Source organism: Physeter macrocephalus, chromosome 1 (genome assembly GCF_002837175.3).
Source record: "Physeter macrocephalus isolate SW-GA chromosome 1, ASM283717v5, whole genome shotgun sequence".
Taxonomy (NCBI): domain Eukaryota; kingdom Metazoa; phylum Chordata; class Mammalia; order Artiodactyla; family Physeteridae; genus Physeter; species Physeter macrocephalus.
The window spans coordinates 62586699-62606784 of NC_041214.2; the positions used below are offsets into that span (position 1 = coordinate 62586699).

Here is a 20086-nt window from a genome sequence, read left to right on the forward strand (position 1 = left end):
AAAAAAAAAAAAAAAAAAGAAGAAGTGGTGGTGGCAGGGGGGTGAAAGGTGGAGGGAAGAGTCATATCCCATGATTTAATTTAATTAGTTCATAACGTTCTATAAGACAGCTTGCAAAGAATTCCACCAATTTTATTAGAGGAGCGTATTTTTGGTTTGAATATATTGAAACAGAACAAATCAGTTAACTCTGTTTTCAAGCATTTTCATAAAAATTTTGCTTACTATCTATAGAGACCAAAGCTTATATCCTTAATAATAAGTAAACAAAAAATAAAATATCATTAAGAAACCAGACTCAAGTTGTTTATGTATTTCTTCTTTCAATACAATTCCCCACATTTTTATTGATACGTAAATCAGCTTTTTAAAAAATGACCAAATAGGTAGCGACATAAGGATGAACCAATTAGATAACGCTGCTTTGTATTTTCCTTGCAGTGAGAAACTGTACCTATTTTGATAAATGGACACAACTCCATCCAGCAAATAGCTCTGTGTATTGTGGTGAATTCTTGTGCAATTACAGAATTTTGCTGGAATGCCCAGTGGTCTCTAGATAAATTCCTTCACCCTCTATGGTAACAACTTGTCAGGTAGACTCATTTCCTGTTTTTATCTAAGCACTGAAAGAACATGAACGACCTTCATGAGTTTGGGACAAGTCACACTACGATCCATTTCTTACTATCACAAATTTTTAAACATGAAAGGCAACTTCAATATTTAATTTCTTAACTGAATTCTGCTCACTCTAAAATACACTTTGGCTCAGTAAGTAGTTAATAGAGAATAACAGCAAAACCATGTTGTTTTTTCACATATATTAACTACTTTTTCTTTAAAGAGTTTGGGTTTTAATTCTGCTAGAATTTCCTGTGTTCTTCCACACCAGCGTCATAGGAAATCCTAGTGTTCTCAAGATTTCTTTCATTTCATTGCACCTGCTTTTCAGGATCAACAAGTTAGTTTACAAGCTTGAAGTCTCAAATTCAAAATACTTACTTGCGGGTGAAATAAGAATCCTGGAGAAGGTCTCAAGTATTTCTCTTTTAAAGCTTCAAGTGGGTCAGTTAGTTTTCTTTTCTCTACTCTGAAAGGTTAAAATTAGATTTTGGAGATGAATCAGTCTCATATATCAATCCCTGCATACTCGCTGACATTTAAACAGCTAACAATAAAACAAATGGTAGGTTGCTGGGAAGCACACTAATAAAAATATAAAGACATCTGTTCAGTTCTTGAAGAATACTCCTGGCACTTCTAGGCGCTCAGAGAAAGAAGGTCCTTTTTATAATGGAAAAATCCTATTGAATGACTAGTAATAATAATAATGAGGAAATGTAAAAAATGAAGTCGTGAAATCAGAGGCTTTGGTCACAAATTTGTACCTTTCCATTTTAAATGTGCACAAAAAGGCTTGGTGATTTCAAAAGCATAAGAACAGGGCTCATTTTAAAAATTAAAGTCATTTGCTATCAAGAAGGTGCTTCCTCAAATCGTCATCATATTTCTTCTACATTTGTGAATGTCAGCAGGAGAGTTTCTAAGCATACTACACACCGTGCTAGCCGCTCTCAGGCATAGGCATCTTCTTTTGGATACTGCTGCTGATTAACAGAGTAGGTGAAAGGGGGGTGGTAGGGAGAGGATGAGGAACTTTTTGAAGACAGGGAGAGACATTATCAAACTTATCAATATAGCCCTTCTGCTTTAGAAATGTGTGTCATTCTATTTTCTATTAAGCATATAGGAAATGACATCGTGGACTGAATTAATTTCCTTCACCAGCTGTTGGTGATTTCCTTTTAAAAACCGTTAAATAAGTATACTTTATATCCTTTTATTTTTTATTTTTTTATTTTTTTAATTATTATTATTTTTTGTGGTACGTGGGCCTTTCACTGTTGTGGCCTCTCCTGTTGCGGAGCACAGGCTCCGGAGGCACAGGCTCAGTGGCCATGGCTCACGGGCCCAGCCGCTCCGCGGCATGTGGGATCTTCCCGGACCGGGGTACGAACCCGTGTCCCCTGCATCGGCAGGCGGATTCTCAACCACTGCGCCACCAGGGAAGCCCCAGTATACTTTAAAATAGAATCAAAACGAATAAAAACAGCTCCCACTTCTTGAAATTGTACGTATGCTATGTTTTACATATACTATTTCACTTATTGAAATAGGTGTTCTTATACCCATTTTATGGATTAAAAAAAGTTTAACCTGGGAAAGCTGAGATTTCAACCCAGGTCTTACACTAAAACTGGTAAGTTTAGGTCTTTCATGAGTTTGGTAAAATGACATGCCTAAAGCCTCAATTGACACTGACGTACCAGAGAGAAGACTGAGATTAGAGTCAGCAGGAGGGAGGTTAGGAGGTGATGGAGAAGAGTGGAATGGGTGTATGAAGGAACTGGAAGCCCATTGCCATTGGGAGGGTCTAAGAAAGAGCGTCTGAGAACTTATCTTCACAAAAGGCTGAGACATATTGCTGAGTTGGAAATACAACCTTACTGGCCATGTGTAACATACAAGCTACATACAAAATAGGAAAGATCTGTTTTTCCTTCTTTTTCTTTCTCTGCCACAGAAATGAAAATATAATAATTGTTAAAAAAAAAAAAAAAAGTGCCCAAGCATGGTAATGATGGCTCTGAGTCATTTTTGTACTGTCCTTTTCTATGCCCCTTGTCATGTTCAAGTAACATACTGGCAATGTTTCTTGGTTAATGCATTGAAGATAATAAAGGTAGAAAAAGAGTTTGAAGGGAAAAGAGTTTGCAGCTGTGGTACCTATTAAGTCATAGGCACTCAAAAAAATATTGTTGAATGAAGAAATTGAACAAAACTGTCTCTTGATAAAAAAAAAAAAAAGAATCAGGCAAAAATATCAAATTCTCCCAGCTTAAATAAGTCCAATAAAAAATTATCCACATTTTCCATTAACTCTTGACAATGTTCACGACTTGAATGAGAAAGTAAATGTGAAAATTTGTGGTAATATTTAAAATACATCACAAATTAATTTTTTTTATTCATACACTTTGAAGAAGACTAGTTTTTAAAAACTAAATCTTTCTGAATGGTCGAGTGTTACAGAGTACTGTCTAAGAGGCTTTTTATTAGCAAATATTCCCCCCCCAAAAATTTTGGATGCATCAAAGGAAACTGGATAATGAAGTCATTAAACAGAGATGTATTTTTTAAGCCGACCACTCACATTATATACAAAGCATTTTTGTGATTAATATTTCAGTTACATGGGGCTCCTAAGAGATTTATTTAGAAACAGAATAGGACCAGTACTTATTAAGGATGTGTCGGTAGGTTAACAAAGAGTAAACTCTTGCTATGTCCCATCTCATTCCAAATAACCTGACCCATTTAAGTACCCACACATATTTGCATTAATCCTTCAGGAGCCTCATTCTTCCGCCACTTGACAACTTGCTTTAAATATGGCTTTCCCATATTTTCCACTTAAAAAAATGTGTTTAAAAATAAATTTATTGTCAAGGGAAAGAACTCTGTGGGCCTATTCCAAAACCCCAAATTCGGAGACATCCAAAAATAAGTCCAAACCTAATGAGTTGACTTTCCCAATGAAAAATGAACTCACCAGATCAAACAACTTTACTTTCTGCTTTATAAGAATAATAAAATAGGTTTGTTAAAAGCCGTAACTTCATAGTGTGAAAACTACCTTTCATTCTTCTGTCCACATTTAGTGGTCTCCCGTCCACCCTTACCTGTAAATAGGGTCCATGAAGAAAGGAGTGGGTCTAGCATGCTGTAAGGAACCATCAGATGCTGGTCTTGGTTCACCGTTGCCTCCTTTCTTTTCCCCAAACACGTGGTTTTTACGAGGCTCTGTCAGCTTGGTGCCACTGGCTCTACTCCTACTACCCATACTTAGATCCAGGGGTTGGTCTTGGCTTGTGGCCGGCGTCACTGGAGGCTTGGCGGGTACTGGGGTCAAGGGCTTCTCGTCCTTGCGTTTAGTGGTGAGATCAAAGGGAGACTCAGAGCTGCCCTTCTGCAGTTTCTTTACTTCACTTGGTGACTGGGGTTCCATTTTCAAAGGTAACGCTCTCAAGTCTCTATCAGGAAATGGGTACATTGATTGAGAGAATGCTGGAAAAAACGGGAGGGGAAACATGGAAGGGTAAGGTAAAGCTCCAACTTTTTTGTCTTGCAGCCCCACCAGTCCTGCTGAACCAAAGTATTTCTCAGCAATAGAAGCAATAGCCTTTATAGAATCATTCACAGCTCCTGACACCGCAGTCTGCTCCTCTAAAGATGGTGAGAAAATGGAATGATTGCTGTATTCTTTCTTATTATGTATTGAAGCCAGATTCGGAAGAGGGCTTACTTTGTCTTTGAACATTTTACCATTTTCTTTACATTTCTCTTTATCACTTTCAATGTCACTTTCCAGATCAGAGCCCGAGGTGGTTTCCAGGTCACTGCCACTTGGCGTACTGACATCATCAAGGTCACTACTCTCTGACTGGTCACTGATTTTCTCAAGGGGCCTCTCTTCAGAGGACCTCTCGGGCTGGAGCTCCACTGGCTTATTGTCCCCTACAGGTGGGTGTTTAGATAGTGCCTTCAAAATATCCTGTGTAGCTGGCAGTATCTGAGGATGTGTCATGAGGGGACTTTGACTTTTGTTTGTCTGTTCAGTACTTGACAGTCCTTTAACAGGAGAACTGGCAGGTATCAAAGGAGGCCTGTGGTACAAGCCGGAAGGAAACAGACCAGGGAAGCTAAAAGAAAATCCAGGAGCTGTTGGAAAGGTAAGACCAGCAGGATGCCTATTGGCGCCAAAATAGTCAGCAAGGCCCGGGTTGGCATGACTCATATTAACCATGGACGTTTTATCCATAGCTGGGGTTCCAGGAAGTGAAATGCCTTGGCCAAAAAATCCACCTGCCGCAAAATGGTTCTTGCCCTCACAAAACCTCCTGTGTTTATTTAAGGAAGACGTAGTGCTGAACATTTGTCCACAGTCTTTGCACTTGATTTGGGTTCTGCAATCAGCATGCATGCGCTTATGACGACAAAGGTTTGAAAACTGAGTATAGGATTTATGGCAGACCTCACCTGTGTGCAAACAACAAAAAAGAATCTCAGGCTTTATGGCAATTGCTTCTGAATTTAGCAAGTATCACAATTGGTTTACCCCAAATTTCAATTAGGAAGCCAGGAAAAGACGTTGGAGGCACCAAAGTGGGTGCTCCAAACACAGAAAACCCCGTTTCACTAGATTCCAAAGCAAGGCATCCAACCTGACAAATGTCTTGAGACAGCACAAATATTTCATATATATATAAATATTCTGTCATCCCCATTGCATAATATTTTGTATCATATTTGTGTATTTAAATATTTATTAAAAAGTCAAATTCCAGCATGCATTGATTTCCCACCCAATTACTACACTAACAGAATCTTTACGATTAAACTCTTAAGATGTATTAAACATTAAACAGAACAGGAACCCCTTTAAAATTTTAGACCATTTAAATAATTCTATATTGTAGGCATCAACACAAAATAAAACAGCCTTTCCCTCGACCAGCAACTTCACCTTTATTCCCTCTCCCCTTGGGGAAAAAGCCTGTGACTGCTCTACCATTATTTAATTTGTATTATATCATATGCTCTCATCATTCACACATCAAAGCCACACAACAATGCACATTGTGTATTCTGAGACATTTTTAACAATCATTTTCATGATTTGAGAAAGACTGACATAATTTACAATGGCACTATTTTAAGCCTGCAAAGGAAACTAAATTGAATGTAGCCCATCCTGCATTGCTGGTTCCCATGAACTATGATCACGTCCTCTGACTTCCCCTCACACCAGTGGTTGTGCTAACCTTCCTGCATTTATGAAACCCCGTCCTTGGGAAACATGTCCACTTGTTGTCATATCTTCACGGGTTATCTCCGGGCTTGACTTCTATGTGGTACAGCCAACTACAGTAAGCAGGGGAGAGTGCGCTGAATGCTATAATCCAGTAAGAACACAGAAGTGGGTGCAGCTGGGAAATAACTCTCGTTCCCCGAGAATTTCCCAGAAAAGTAAAACATCTTCTTCCTCATATATGTGTGAACAGATCTAAGTACATTTTAAGACGGAACTCTGTAACCCTTAATAATTCCTTTGCTAGGTAGGAATCTTACTCAATTCACGGCCTGGCAGGATTATAGTATCCATTTCCCAAGCATCACACCTTTTACATTACTTTAATAAAGATGAGTTCCCTTTATGTGTGAGCTTACTTTCATGCTTCTGTGCACGTTTAATACATGCAGAAACATGATATGCCTTGTTGGTAATTGTTGAAACCAATTTAAATAAGAAATTAAATTGAAGACAAAATGCAACATTTATTTCTTTCATGTGACAACTGCCTTTAAGCTCCTAAGTCAAAACAATAACAATTTAAGAAGAAAATTCAAAGAAGATTTTATAGACCTTCAGTCACACAAAACTCATCCAGAACTTGGATTATCCCACACACAACCAAACAGGAAGTACCAAGTGATTCTATGTCTATTTCTTTTACTACTAACAATTTAAATGCATTGCTACACATATCAATGTGCTTAGTAATATTAAAGGAGCTTTCAACTGTGGAATGATTTATGACATTGTAGAGACTATAACATGCATTTTAATGGGAAGAGAAGATGTGAGTGATTTCTTTTCAAGTTATTCTACTGGAATATTGACCAGAGTCTGCTTTAATAATATATACTAGTTAACCATATACAATAAATACACATACTGTTTAAATTCTTTGATACACTAATTAAAACCATATGAAGTAGAGGGTAGAAACATGAGACTTTCGCTAGTTATACTAATTCAGCTATGAGCAATAACAAGAAAGAGTAAATAAAATATTGATGAAATTATAAATGTGCACTCATTAAGAAAGTGACACCTCTCCTCTGGGCATTAAAAGGTGTTGAGAAAAGATCTTGATGGGTATTTAAACAAGGTATAAGCTTTTGAAAGGTTAGCAATGTTTTACCAAAGAAATGTTGCTCTCTACACTTCTTTCTAATAGCTGGATAGATTTACGAAAATCAAGAGTAACAGAGGTGCATCTGACTTTCCTGGTTGTAGGCTCTGTTACACCAGCAAATGGTGTTTGTATCAGGTCCCAAGAACACAGAATCCGGGATGTCTCCTTAGGCAGAGGCTTTGTTTTTCTCACTTGAAGATCTGGCCTGGCCCACCACAAACCACCAGGCCTCCAGGTAAGTGGCTCAATTGATGCTGCAGTCTATACTCTACTGTAATCTTCTCAGTAATAAGGAATTAGCCAGCAGTTAACATTGCATTTTTCTACTTATTAAACAAATTAAGAGGTATTTTGAATATATTCAGCCTATTAGAGCATGTGGTTTCTATTTGGGAAGGCTGGAGGTTTCTGTAAAGGCAGTGAGTAATTGCCTTAGCACTGATGACTCTGGGCTCAAGCTTGGTGGCACACTGTAATAAGAGACAGTTGCCATAAACACACGGGGGGGGGGCGGGGTAAATCGTGGTGTGTGGCCTTCTGGTGAGAAACAGATATCAACTCTAGGTGAACCTCCTCCACTCCAAAGTCTCCACACCAACTCCTCTTTTGTTCTGAAATTACACGGCTATTATTCACAATTACCCCATGGTCCTCTGTCAGATTTTATATTTGAAGAATGCCATCTGCTATTTAAATTTACCAATAATTACTGAAAATACATTCATGGGAAATAGTCTGCACAATCTGATTGGAAAGGGACACCCTATAGTGCTTTAAAGCAAAACACTTGATTTCAACACAATTAAAATTCCAGATCCCAGAATTTTAGATGATAGGAATTTCTATTTTCTGACTTTTACTTTAAATAATAAAGAAAGCATTAAATGGGTGATCATAATTCACTGTGGTCAATTCCTCCCTATTTTCCACCAAAACATGAGAAATTTATCAAAATTCATTTCTGAAAAATCAGAAATAAATGAACTATGTATGTCTGTAGCACTTGCAAGTGTATTTTAGGGCATTACGACCTAGAGTCAGGAATGTCTTTTTGAGACAAGAAGTCTAAAATTTCCATTGTATACTTTATTTCCCATGACTTTCAACAGAGCTTCCTCAAGGGAGACTAGAGAGCACCCTTTTGTTTCTCTGCTAGTCCTCTTTACTCCACCAGGGAACAGAAGAACATATGAGCAAAACAGGATGCTAGGGTAAGCTGGAAAGGGAAAGAAAAGCTCTCTTGGTGCTTGGAAACACAAAAGAGGGCTGTGCAAAGGCAAAAAGGAGGAGCGTTAGTCTCTGGCATCTCCATGTTGGCACTGAAAATTAGGTTTTTTTCCATCGGGTCCTGTAGTAGTGTCTCATATACCTACTACAAACCATTGAATATTTGTCAGAGAAACTGTTTTGCAAGGGTTCCCAAGTCAGAGGTTTTGCCAACTCCTGAGTATGTTTCATCCAGTTCTATGCTTATCTGGATCCAAAATCTGTCTTAAATTTTGTAACACAGCTCAGTGAGTCACTGTGTTTATATGCCCAGCCGAGCAATAGATGAAAAGAAGTCCAGAGTCGTTGCCCAGATGGACTAAGAACAACTGATTTTCCATATGAAACATTTCAGCACAATACAGAGAAGAGGGGTGGGTGGACAAGAGAAGCAAATGAGGGCTGAGCTGTACTTGTACTAAAGCGCTCTGTACAAGGATATTCTAAGTAGGTGGTCAGATTGGATGTCCCCTGGAAATATACTGCCCGTAAATCTGCTTTAGTGCAGTGGGTTATAGAAGCGGCATGTCCAGCATCAAAGTGAAAATGTTCTGCTTTTCAAGTAACTGAGAACTACCGATCTGCAACCTGTGATCAGCAACAAAGGGTAGATTAAAGGGCATTTTATCCCACCCCTAACATACACACACACACACACACACACACACACACACACACACACACAGAGTCCTAATAAGCCTCCTTGCCAGGTGGGGTTCTTCTAGCTCTTTCTGATCCAGAACAGGTTTTTCTCACTTCATCTTGTTTAGTGGTATCTGTGATTTGCTGTTTTACAAAGCCACACACATTTTCAGTATGAGACAAATCTCGTTGTCTCTATTAAATCCCACAACCTGGGGAGGCTTCCTTTACATTATTTAACGACTTCTCTACCTGTTATTGATTCCATCTAAAAGAAAACACCCCAGGCATCATAGACAAAACACCATAGATCTGGTTATAAAAGATTTTCTTGTAATAGAAAACAGCCCAACTGGATGAGACCATAAATCGCTAATTCAGAGGCCCCCCTCATGGCCATGCATGGCCCACCCTCCTGATCACAGTGCCTTTTGGATAAGAGACAGTTGCAGGAAGGAGGGCTGGAGTGTGAAAAACTTACAGATAAAGGGCTTCACACTGCTGTGGATGTGCTTGTGTTGTTTGAGGCCCGACGAAGTGGCAAACGTTTTGCCACACTCCGGGCATGCGTGGGCCCGGGCACCAACATGCTGAGAGCGGATGTGCCGCTGAAGGTTGCTAGGGTCCGTGAAAACCTGCTAGGAAATGAGTACTGATTAATCAAGAAACTTAATTCTAGGACACAAGAAAGAAGACTGGGAATAACTCAAGAAGGAATTTTGTGTATTTGTTTTGTTTTTATTTGTTTACCCAAAGACCGAAAGAAAGTCGTATTTCCAAAGTTTCAGCCTCTCTAGGGTCAGGACTTAGAAATTATTCAGTTTTGTACACTTAGCACAAAGTACCCGTTGGTATCAGTTGAACAAAATAATTAATGGCATTATTAGAGCATATTCAAGGGCTTTTTGATCCTATTTAGAGTGATTGGAGTTGGATAATAAAATGCAGGTCATGACATTATTAAAAAACGGTGTGCTATTTACACCCTTTAAACAAAGACACACTATGTACAAAATTGGGGGGATTTTGACTAAAGTATTCCAAATCTGTTCAAGGAGTTCCCCTAGGGTATAAATTCTAACACAGTGTTTCATTAAGTTACCATTAAGCTAAAATCATTCCTTCGGACATGATACTTAGAAAACCAAACAAACAAACAACAAACAAACGAAAAAAGAAATAGGAAAAAGAAAAAGCTACCCACACATCAGGGAGCAAAACATCTCTAAAGATAAGGTCAAATGTCCCAATTTCCACTGGCATGAGAAAAGAGATTAAAATGTTATGAAAAGTTTTTGGAAAGAGAAATCAATTTTCATGACACCAGGACATCTTTTAGTTAATTGAAAAACATGAAAATTCAATGATGTGAATTGCTGTTCCCGTAGTTCAGGAGGTATGGTCAAGGTGAAGGGCTTTCATTTCACTCTTATGTTGTTCGGCCCTGGCCACTAAGGCACTACACTTTTAATTAGAACCGAGTCATAATTTATGGTGGGGACTTCGGTGGACAAATCTGCAAATGTAGGAGTCTCCCATTCTTTCTGAATAGACATTCAGAAACTTTATGGGATTTCCTCACAAATTGATCTTCAAAGAAATTGGTAATGTGCATTGGATACAATTTTCATTCTCCATAAGGCTATAAAACAACCCCACGTTGGAAAGCCAGTAGCGGAACCAGGAATTTACCAAGGATGTCTGACACTTAGTTCTGGAACTCACCACCAAGCCTTGCTTCCTCCCTTACAAAAATAAAAGGATACCCACTAAGTGTTTCTATGCACTGTACTAATGCCTTGTAGCACACAACACTCGGTCTACTTTTCTCAGGATATTTATAGTTTCCCGTCTCAAGGCTTGTTTTTATATACCGTGGCAAATGATGGATTAAGAGAGAGCAGGATGACACAGCAGGGCCAAGTAGTCTACAAATTCACTGTACCTTGGCACAGTTCTCACATTCATAGTGCTTTCCACTGTCATGTGACATCTGGTGGCGGATTAAATTGGACTTCCAGTTAAATGCCTTGGGACACTGATCACACTTGTATTCCCTCTCTTCAGTATGTGACAACATGTGTTTCTCCAGGCTGTTAAGAGAACAATTGATTTACTAGGACATGGTGACCAAGAACACATTCATAAACAGAACGTCATTTTATTACTAATCCAACTGGCAATTAAAGAAAGAAGAGAGAAAGGAGTTGAGTCGGAGAAGAAAGAGAGGAAACAGGCTTGCAACTGACAAAAGTACATTTTATATTCCCTAGACTGTGTCTCTCAGCAATACAGAGAAGTACCCCTGTTGTTAGGAAATAAATCTGATTCAGCTAGCAGAGTTTAGGTGCCAATTTAGGGGAATGATAAACAACTAACGATTTGTCCAGTTCTGGATTCATTACACAGTTCTAGCCGCAACATGTATTGCTGTTACCCACTTAATTCAAACACAAACACTCAAATAGAAAACATTAAGAAAGTGCTTAAGAACATGCAGGAAGCTATTCTATCTAATGTATATAACCCTTACATTCAAAAAAGCACTTTTATTCCTACTCAAATCACCATATGGGAAAGTGAGCTGTAAGCTAACTATTCAACTAGCAACTTCCCAATACAACCAACATAATGGATGGTCAGACAGATGGACCGATGAATGAACATGTATGCATATAGATATAGAAGTAGATATAGATAGAAACATTATCAAGAAAAATATATATATGTATATATACTATAACCTAAGATTATATATATATACAACCTATGAATTAGGGAGGAAATAAAAGTATATCATATTATAAGTGGATGCACTAGTAAAGCCCCTCAAAAGAAAAACAGGGTTAGAATTTTCTCACAAGCATAGCTTCTCTATGTTTTAAAGCTTAGAACTATTTTACCTTCTCAAATGTTTCCTTCCCTCTCTAAAATTTGAATATGAAATCTGCATGAATATAACGAAAAGTAAATATTGTAGACAATGGATTACTGTGACATTCAGAAGATGTCTGCAACATTTTTGTTCATTAAACACACACATATAACACATTAGGATACTACTCCCAAATAAAGTAACCAGAGCTCCTCAGAGAAATAGCCTGTTTCAAATGTGAAGCATGAAATACACAAGATGGGCCTTGAACATCTTGTTACAGCAAAAAGCAAGAGAGTTATAGATCGTGTCAAAAAAATTAGGTGCCAACCTGAAGAGACACCCACTGACTAAAGATGGGGAAATTTAAGCATCAGTAAGAGTAATAATCTCATCTTTTAACAATAATGATACTCAGAAACAAACGGAACCTCACCAGTTACCCCAGGAAGATGCTGAGAAGCCAAATCATTATTCTGAAAACTAGTAAATAAAGGGAAAAACTCACGCACATATCCTGCCTTTCCTATATGAACTGTACTTCAGGGTGAGCAAATAAACAATGAGGGGAAGTTTCTCTGCATAGAATTAATCCAGATAATAAATAATGAAAGAACGGGGGAATTAGAATACATTCATTTTGCAGCCCCTAAAGAATTAATGAATCTAGGCAATCCATTATATGCCTCCTGATGGAAATAAATGATACCATCAATGAGGTATTCCTAAAATACTGAGCCTAAATCTGATCACAGCTTGGGATGTAACTATGAGTATACAGGAAACAGAGGAGATGGAGAAAGACGTTAAACAATACCAAGAGGATATAATCAGCAAAATACAGACTGGAGGAAATGCTACAGGAAAAAACACTCAGTATCTTCTGCATATAAACTGTAATGAGAAAGAGGGAGAGAGACTTACTGGCTTTGACTGGGGGAACCTATAAATTAAGAAATATAAGAGGGACGTCAACCAATTGCCATGATGGACCTTATTTTGATCTTAATTCAAACCAGAAAACTCTAAAAATAATGAAATGACTGGGGGGAATTTGAACACCGACTGAATATTTGATAGTATTAAGGACCCATTATTGTTAAAATGAACTTATGTTTTATAGTCCTTACTTTCTACAGACACATACTGAGCTATTTATGAATAAAATGACATAATGTCCAGGATTTGTTTCAAATAATCCAAAATGAGTATAGCTGAGACAAGATAGGCCTCGTGTGATAATTACTGAACCTGAGTGTATGGGTGTTATTACACCGCCCTCTCTAGTTTTGTGTGTATTTGAAATCTTCCATAATAAAAAGGTATTAAAAAAAATAACTAACTACCAAGCATGCAAGCACTGTTTCTTCCCTATAGTTTATTTTTCTGTGAAATGAACGCTCTAAGTTTGAGAATCAAGTAAGACCTCTGTGTGCCTAGAATATGTTATCCAGTGTTTGTACACACCATGTGCGAGGGAGTGTGTGTGAAAAAATGATATGACCTTTCTCATATCTTGATAAATTAGAAACACCTTTCCATATTTTTCTCCTCCTCAGTTTCCTCCTTCCACTTCTATTCATATTGGCACATGAACTTATTTTTCCTGCCCTATGAGTAAGTCGACTTGGTAATGCTATTCTATTTGAGCACCAGTGGCGATATCTCTGTGAACAAAAGGTACCAGGAGAGTACAGGTGTGTGGAGTCACAAGAATGTCCCTATCTTTATCTACAATATGTAATCCTCTGTTTGTTACACAAGTTGAAATGTTAATCAGAGAGTTAAGAGAAAGATATCAACAATGGCAGTTAACATTGAACTGAGTCAGGGACATCTTCCAAAATCGTTGTACAGATTGCTATTCGTAATACTGTCTTTAGCAAACTATCAAGGCATGCCATTTTATGACATATATTATATTCCAATATGCATCTCAAATCATAAACTCTGAAACCTAGTGGTAAAAGATTGTCCTATACATTGAGACTTTTTCTTGCCTCCTAACTCCAAGGGTGTGGTATTGTTTTAAGAGTACAGTACATATCACAAAAGGGGGAAAAAGATAGCAAAGTAAGGAAATTTTCTTTTTTTTTTTGCTTCTTCTAATCCAGCATAAAACCCATATTGTTCCATGGAATGATCAGCTGTCAGCTAATCAGGGATAGAAAATAAAAAGGCAAGTGGTTCTTGCAAAAGCAAATGCTCATTGCTTTCATAAACACAGAAGTATCCAGTCAGTCATTAATGAAACTTCACTTTTCATAGAATTTTATCCCAATTTATAGAGCTTCGCTTAGCCTTCTGGGTTCTTTCCATCTTTTGCATATCAACCTTTGTTTCTCGCCCCCTTTTTTTTGATGGATGGTATTCTTTTCTTAATATTTTACAAAAAAGATACAGAACAGAATAATATATCATGTCAAGAAAGGAATTCTCGGGGCTTCCCTGGTGGCGCAGTGGTTGCGCGTCCGCCTGCCGATGCAGGGGAACCGGGTGAGCCTGCGCGTCCAGAGCCTGTGCTCCGCAACGGGAGAGGCCGCAACAGAGGGAGGCCCGCATACCAAAAAAAAAAAAAAAAAAAAAGAAAGGAATTCTCATTTGTTTAACGTATAAAACAATATCGCTTTCAATAAAGTGGAAAATATTCAGGGCACATAGGTTCTGCACTGGCTAAATTATATAACCCAAAATATCACCTGGATGACTGATATCAGGTCACATAGTGACATGATATATCCATCTGGCTAAGCTACTGAAAAGTGAGTTTTGAGGGTTCACCCAATGCCAGATAATTAGGTTTCCTTATTGTTTTCTACTGAATGTTTGACTGAAGGAGCTAAATTGACAGTTGGTTTTGGCATTAAGTAGCACTGACTCAGGCTTAATCTTACACCTAGTGAGAGTAAGAAGTTTTCTCCACCTTAGAAGTACTGCTATACACAACATTTTAGTGTTCAGTCTGTCAATTTTTGTTTTATAATGCTGTCCATTATTTTGGATAACAAAATAGAAGGAAATATACTTACTCTCTGGCATCAGAGATATGGCTTTACAGTATAAGTACTTTTCTTACCTGCTGGTATTTAGTAGCAGGTAAGGAAAGTATTTTCATTTTGGTTTTTAATTTGGACACAATGTATTTAGGAGACATACTGTGATGGTTTTTGATTACAAATCCATGTTTTACCAAACATACATAACAGATTTATTCTCTATGTGGGTTTATATTAAGTAGTAAAGATAAGTTTAAAGGGTACTGGAAAAACCCTCTTAGCCCCCAAAATGTTTTCTCTCTAATAGCTAGATTAAGCCTGAATTTTCAAAGCTAGACAGATTCATTCTTTTGACTCAGTCTCCTCAAGGAATGGGTTATACTTGATGCCTTTTTGGTCATCTATGCATTAAAATGGAATGCCTACCATATGAAACCCTTTCCTGTGAGAAGATAGATGCGGGACAATCAACAGAGGTGAAAGGACAAAGAGGAAGAGGAGGCACTAAGGAAAGAAAAGAAACAAAAAGGTAAATTAAAAGAGGTGAGGTGTCCAAGACAAACTGTGAGTAATTCACATCCTTGACTAAGGCCGGCTGATATATTCCCATGCCCATTTAAACACAGTGTTTTTATGTTCAGTTGAAATTGTGATTATAGGTTCCAGATTTGAAAGCAAAGTAATGAATACAATTATTAAAATTGTTTGTGGACCAAGGCAAAAACCATTAGGTAGAAAAAACAAACAAACAAACAAAAAACTTATTAGCTGGTTAAACACCTTTCTGATCTGAAAGACCATTTTGTAGCATAATTATCAATACAGTTTTATTAGCTGGTTAAACACCTTTCTGATCTGAAAGACCATTTTGCAGCATAATTATCAATACAGTTTTCAAAACATAGGTTCCAGGGTTGTTGTTTTCTTTAACAGAAATTTAAAAAAATGTTACTGAATTAAATTCAAAGGGCTATGAAAAGTTAATATTACCACTGAAATATGATTTTCGTTTTGTTAAAAATAAGTATTATAGAATTATTTCATTTAGAGCATGTTTACTTTTTCCCTTTTTGAAAATTCAATATTTTCTTCACTGAACATGCTTCTCTTATTCTTTTTATATATGTGCAGTTTAGATAAATAGTTGAAATTAAATCCATAGATTACACTGATCTATCAAAAGACTACCTATCTTTCATTAAGTAAGTACCAGCACAGTCTCTTTTTTATCGTCTAAATGTTTCTAGAGGGTCGCTTTTCTGTTTGGTGTATAATTAGATTAATTAGCATCATTGTTGCCTCCTCTACTCTTGATACCTCCTCTAAGTTACATTTCACTAAAATGTTAAACTTTCAATTGCCAATAACCCTCCTTAAATAATAAAAGTATTATTTTCTATCTGGCATCAAAATAACTAATTCTAACCTCACTGCAAATATTTGACAGGTGAGAATTTCCAGGGGAAAATGATTTCCGAACGTGTGACTAACACATTTGTCCAGGTCATTGCTGTTCCAAATTTGCCATTTGCATCAATTCTGAAAATTCAGCATAAACATTTTACTGTAGAGTAAATAAACACATTTTTGTAGCTCAACATGCCATGTCTAACCTTTGCAAATCGGGAAACACTTGGTCACATTCCTTACACTCCTGAATTGCATGTATCTCTCGGAGATCATTTTCACTCGCGAGTTTTTGCTGAAAGTCCTCCTCTACCATTGAGAATGCCGAGTGGGGTGTGCTGCATGGGAACTTCTGGTGATCCGCTAGTTCAGCCTTGGACTCGAAGAGCTGGTCACAGTCCTCACAGCGGTATTGCCGTTCTTCTGTGAAAATAATTCAGGTGTTATCAGAACTAGGTGATCAGGAAGCGCCACCACACACTGGCAGTTCTTATCGAATTACAGAAGACATAATAGAAATTATTTGGTTGTCCTTTCCACCACTTCCATTTTAACATGGATTAGAAATAGTAAATGTAGGGACTTCCCTGGCGGTCCAGTGGTTAAGACTCCGCACTTCCACTGCAGGGGGCACGGGTTTGATCCCTAGTCGGGGATATAAGATCCCGAATACCGTGCAGTGTGGCAAAAAAAAAGAAAAAAAAAAGAAATAATAAACGTAAAGAAGCCAGGATAAAACCTACAACAATAACAGAAGTGATTGCTGTGGCTCCCGTATAGCTTTCTTATCAGATAAAAACTTTAGGACGAAACCCTTCCAGGGTTTAATATTCACAGGCTATTAAAAGTCATAATGACCACTTACTGAGCATCATTATGTCCTCAACCCTGTACGTGGATTATTGATTTTCCTAAAACCTGACCAGGAGGAATTATATGTCAGATTTGTATCCCAATTTTCAGATGAGGGTATTGATGCTCAGAGAAGTTCAGTAACCAGTCAGGGATCATAGAGCTAAATGGTTATGTCAGACTTTGAACACACATCTCCGTTCCATACCCTTCTCGCTGTGCCATGTTACCTGGACGGGACACGGGACAGAGTCCCTATCTGAGCCGTACTTAAGCCTGGCTAATATCAATAAACTTGGAAATGCTTTAACATTCGTCATTACTTATAATGTGACACAGCATGATTTTAGCACTTTTCTAGGCTCATTTATGTTCCCTCAGGGCCAGTGCTAATTGGCATGGCTTTGTTAAATAGCCAGCATATCATGCATTTGCACTTTAAGTCACTAAGATAAATAAATGCTAATAGTGGGGACCAGAGATAACAAGGCTATGGAGTGTCAGGTAGTGACGCCATTGTTTCTATTCTTTTTATTGGAATAGCTTTCAGTCCACTCATGAGGCCATACTATGCACGGATCCCACAGATATGATCACAGAAGTCCTGCAAACAGCTCACAATGCTGAAAGACACAGAGGACAGCAACACGATACATCATCCCTGTGTTACAGACCTGCAGCCAGGACCTATATCCAGTTATTCACTGACCGAATGTTTTTGAGGGAATATTTTCGTCACCTACTGAATATGAGGCATTTTGCTAGGGAATGAATACATAAGAAACCCAAGGGGATACACATGTGAACAACTAGTGTGATACATCTTATGACAGATGCATGCACAGGTCTAAATTAGGAGCCCAGAGGAATATACCAAATCCATCTATCCTGAGGAAGAGAGGTTCAGCAAAGATTTTGTAATGAGGAAGAATCAGCCAGGTGAAGCAGGATGAGGGAAGGCATTTCAGGCGGTGGGAATACCATGGACCAATGACGAAGGCAAGAAAGAGCAGGGCAGGCTCGTGGAAAGGCAAAGCTATAGTAAAGTGTGACAGCTTTAGAGGGTGCATGTAAGGGAGGAGTGGGAAATGAAGGGTAGAGAGGGTAGCAGGTCACTAGGGGCTTTTTAGATCCATGCTAAGAAGGGTACAGAAGGCCACTGAAAGTTGGAATGCCCCATTGCAGCTTGAGAAGCCAAGCAGAGAGGTCAAACGGGTCGCTGCTGCTGTGATCCATATACGATACTGGCTTAGTTTAAACTAAACCAATAACACAGGGGCCAGAAAAGTAAAGAAATTAGTATGTAGATTCAGTAGGGTTTGTCACCTTTGGACTTGGTTAAAGAAGAGGGAGCTATTTTTTTTTTTTTTTTTTTTTTTGTGGTACGCGGGCCTCTCACTGTTGTGGCCTCTCCCGTTGCGGGGCACAGGTTGCGGACGCGCAGGCCCAGCGGCCATGGCTCACGGGCCCAGCCGCTCCGCGGCATGTGGGATCTTCCCGGACCGGGTCACGAACCCGCGTCCCCTGCATCGGCAGGCGGACTCTAAACCACTGCACCACCAGGGAAGCCCGAGGGAGCTATTTTAAAATAAATCACCTCAGCTGTAAGACAGGTTTCTCAATAACATAAACTAGGTAATGGAAATGTTTCCTATAGTCTGTGACACTATTCACATGTTTAAGATCTAAATTTAGGATCTCAGCCAGCAGTCTAAACACAAACAACCTCCAGGCCTAGGAAAAAGCATAGGCTTCAGAGACAGCAAGACCTTGGTTTGAATGCTGCTTCTACCACTTTCTAGCCATGTGGTCTTGGCCAATTTACTTAGCCTTATATGGCCTAGTTTTCCTATCTGTATAATGGAAATAATTCCTTTCTTACAGGCTTGATCTATGTCTAAAAGACTAAATGAGACATTAAATGGAGAGCAGAAAATATCTAGCATACAGTAGGTGTACAATGCATGTGTTTTATTTTTTCTTTTCTAAGAAACATTAAATCCTAGAAGTATGAAATACAAATCACCATGTAAACATTATAAACATTATATTTAACATATTGGGTATACGTATGGATATGGGTATGACACATTGAAAATGAAAAGCAACCGATGGGTTCCAGAGTGTTGTAAAGGTAGGTAATTTATGAATGGTAGCCCTAAAAGAAAAATAGTCACCTCTATTTAGGCTTTTTAGAATAGTACACTAACCATTTATATTTAAAAAAAATAATTGTTTGAAAACCTTTTTAGAGCAAACATTCACTGATGAAAGATGCCTTGTACCAGAGACAGCCCAAATTAATTTTTTTTTTTTATCATCTGAGTACTCCCTGCTGTCAAAGAGCCCTTTCCCACTGGGTCAGGCTCCCCATTCAGGCTCAAATTCTACCAGGCTAGTTGACAAGTCTCAGTTTCTGAGGGCATTGACTTGTCACAGTTTCTAAGAAGAAAACAAGTTCCAAAAGGCTCCTCAAAATACAACTGGTATAATCTACAAAGAGGCAGAATGCAGCTCAGCCAAAGGAGAAAAACGTTCAAGTAAAGAGCCAGCCAATAGTGGTAGCTTTCTTTGCAGGAGCTGCAGATGCAGAGGCTGAGGTTCTCCTGTTTGGAATGCCAGAGAGATGGGAAGTGGAGCCATCCTCACCTCTCACTGGTAACCCTTCCCAGTGGTCCTTCCAACTATAAAAACACTCTAGAGACACCACTAGATTATGCTAAATCTAATCACATTATATGAGGGGAGAGAAACAGAAAAAAGAAAGAAAACAGTCTTAAACGCTCATCCCAATGATACAAATCAATACAAATAAAATTTCCTTTTATTCTTACCTGAATATACATCACTAGTAATTATAATTCTTTTTTTTTTTTTTTTTTTTTTTTGCGGTATGCGGGCCTCCCTCTGCCGTGGCCTCTCCCGTTGCGGAGCACAGGCTCCGGACGCGCAGGCTCAGCGGCCATGGCTCACGGGCCCAGCCGCTCCGCGGCATGTGGGAT

At 38.4% G+C, this 20086-nt stretch overlaps 1 protein-coding gene across 10 annotated transcripts in view; it reads right to left on the reverse strand.

Moving 5' to 3' along the window:
• The window catches only part of MECOM (MDS1 and EVI1 complex locus), a 568489-nt gene that overhangs the window by 27255 nt on the left and 521148 nt on the right, over positions 1-20086 (reverse strand). For 6 of the 10 annotated variants that reach the window (XM_007101578.4, XM_007101583.4, XM_024124283.3 and 3 more), the window contains 5 exons: positions 16439-16655; positions 10900-11047; positions 9436-9592; positions 3747-5103; positions 1006-1093 (listed from right to left, as the gene is read on the reverse strand). In XM_007101578.4, coding sequence (XP_007101640.3) covers positions 1006-1093; positions 3747-5103; positions 9436-9592; positions 10900-11047; positions 16439-16655 — 1967 coding nt within the window. The remainder of the gene's footprint in view (positions 1-1005; positions 1094-3746; positions 5104-9435; positions 9593-10899; positions 11048-16438; positions 16656-20086) is intronic. The other 4 variants (XM_007101585.4, XM_007101584.4, XM_024124285.3 and 1 more) reach the window with 3 other exon arrangements.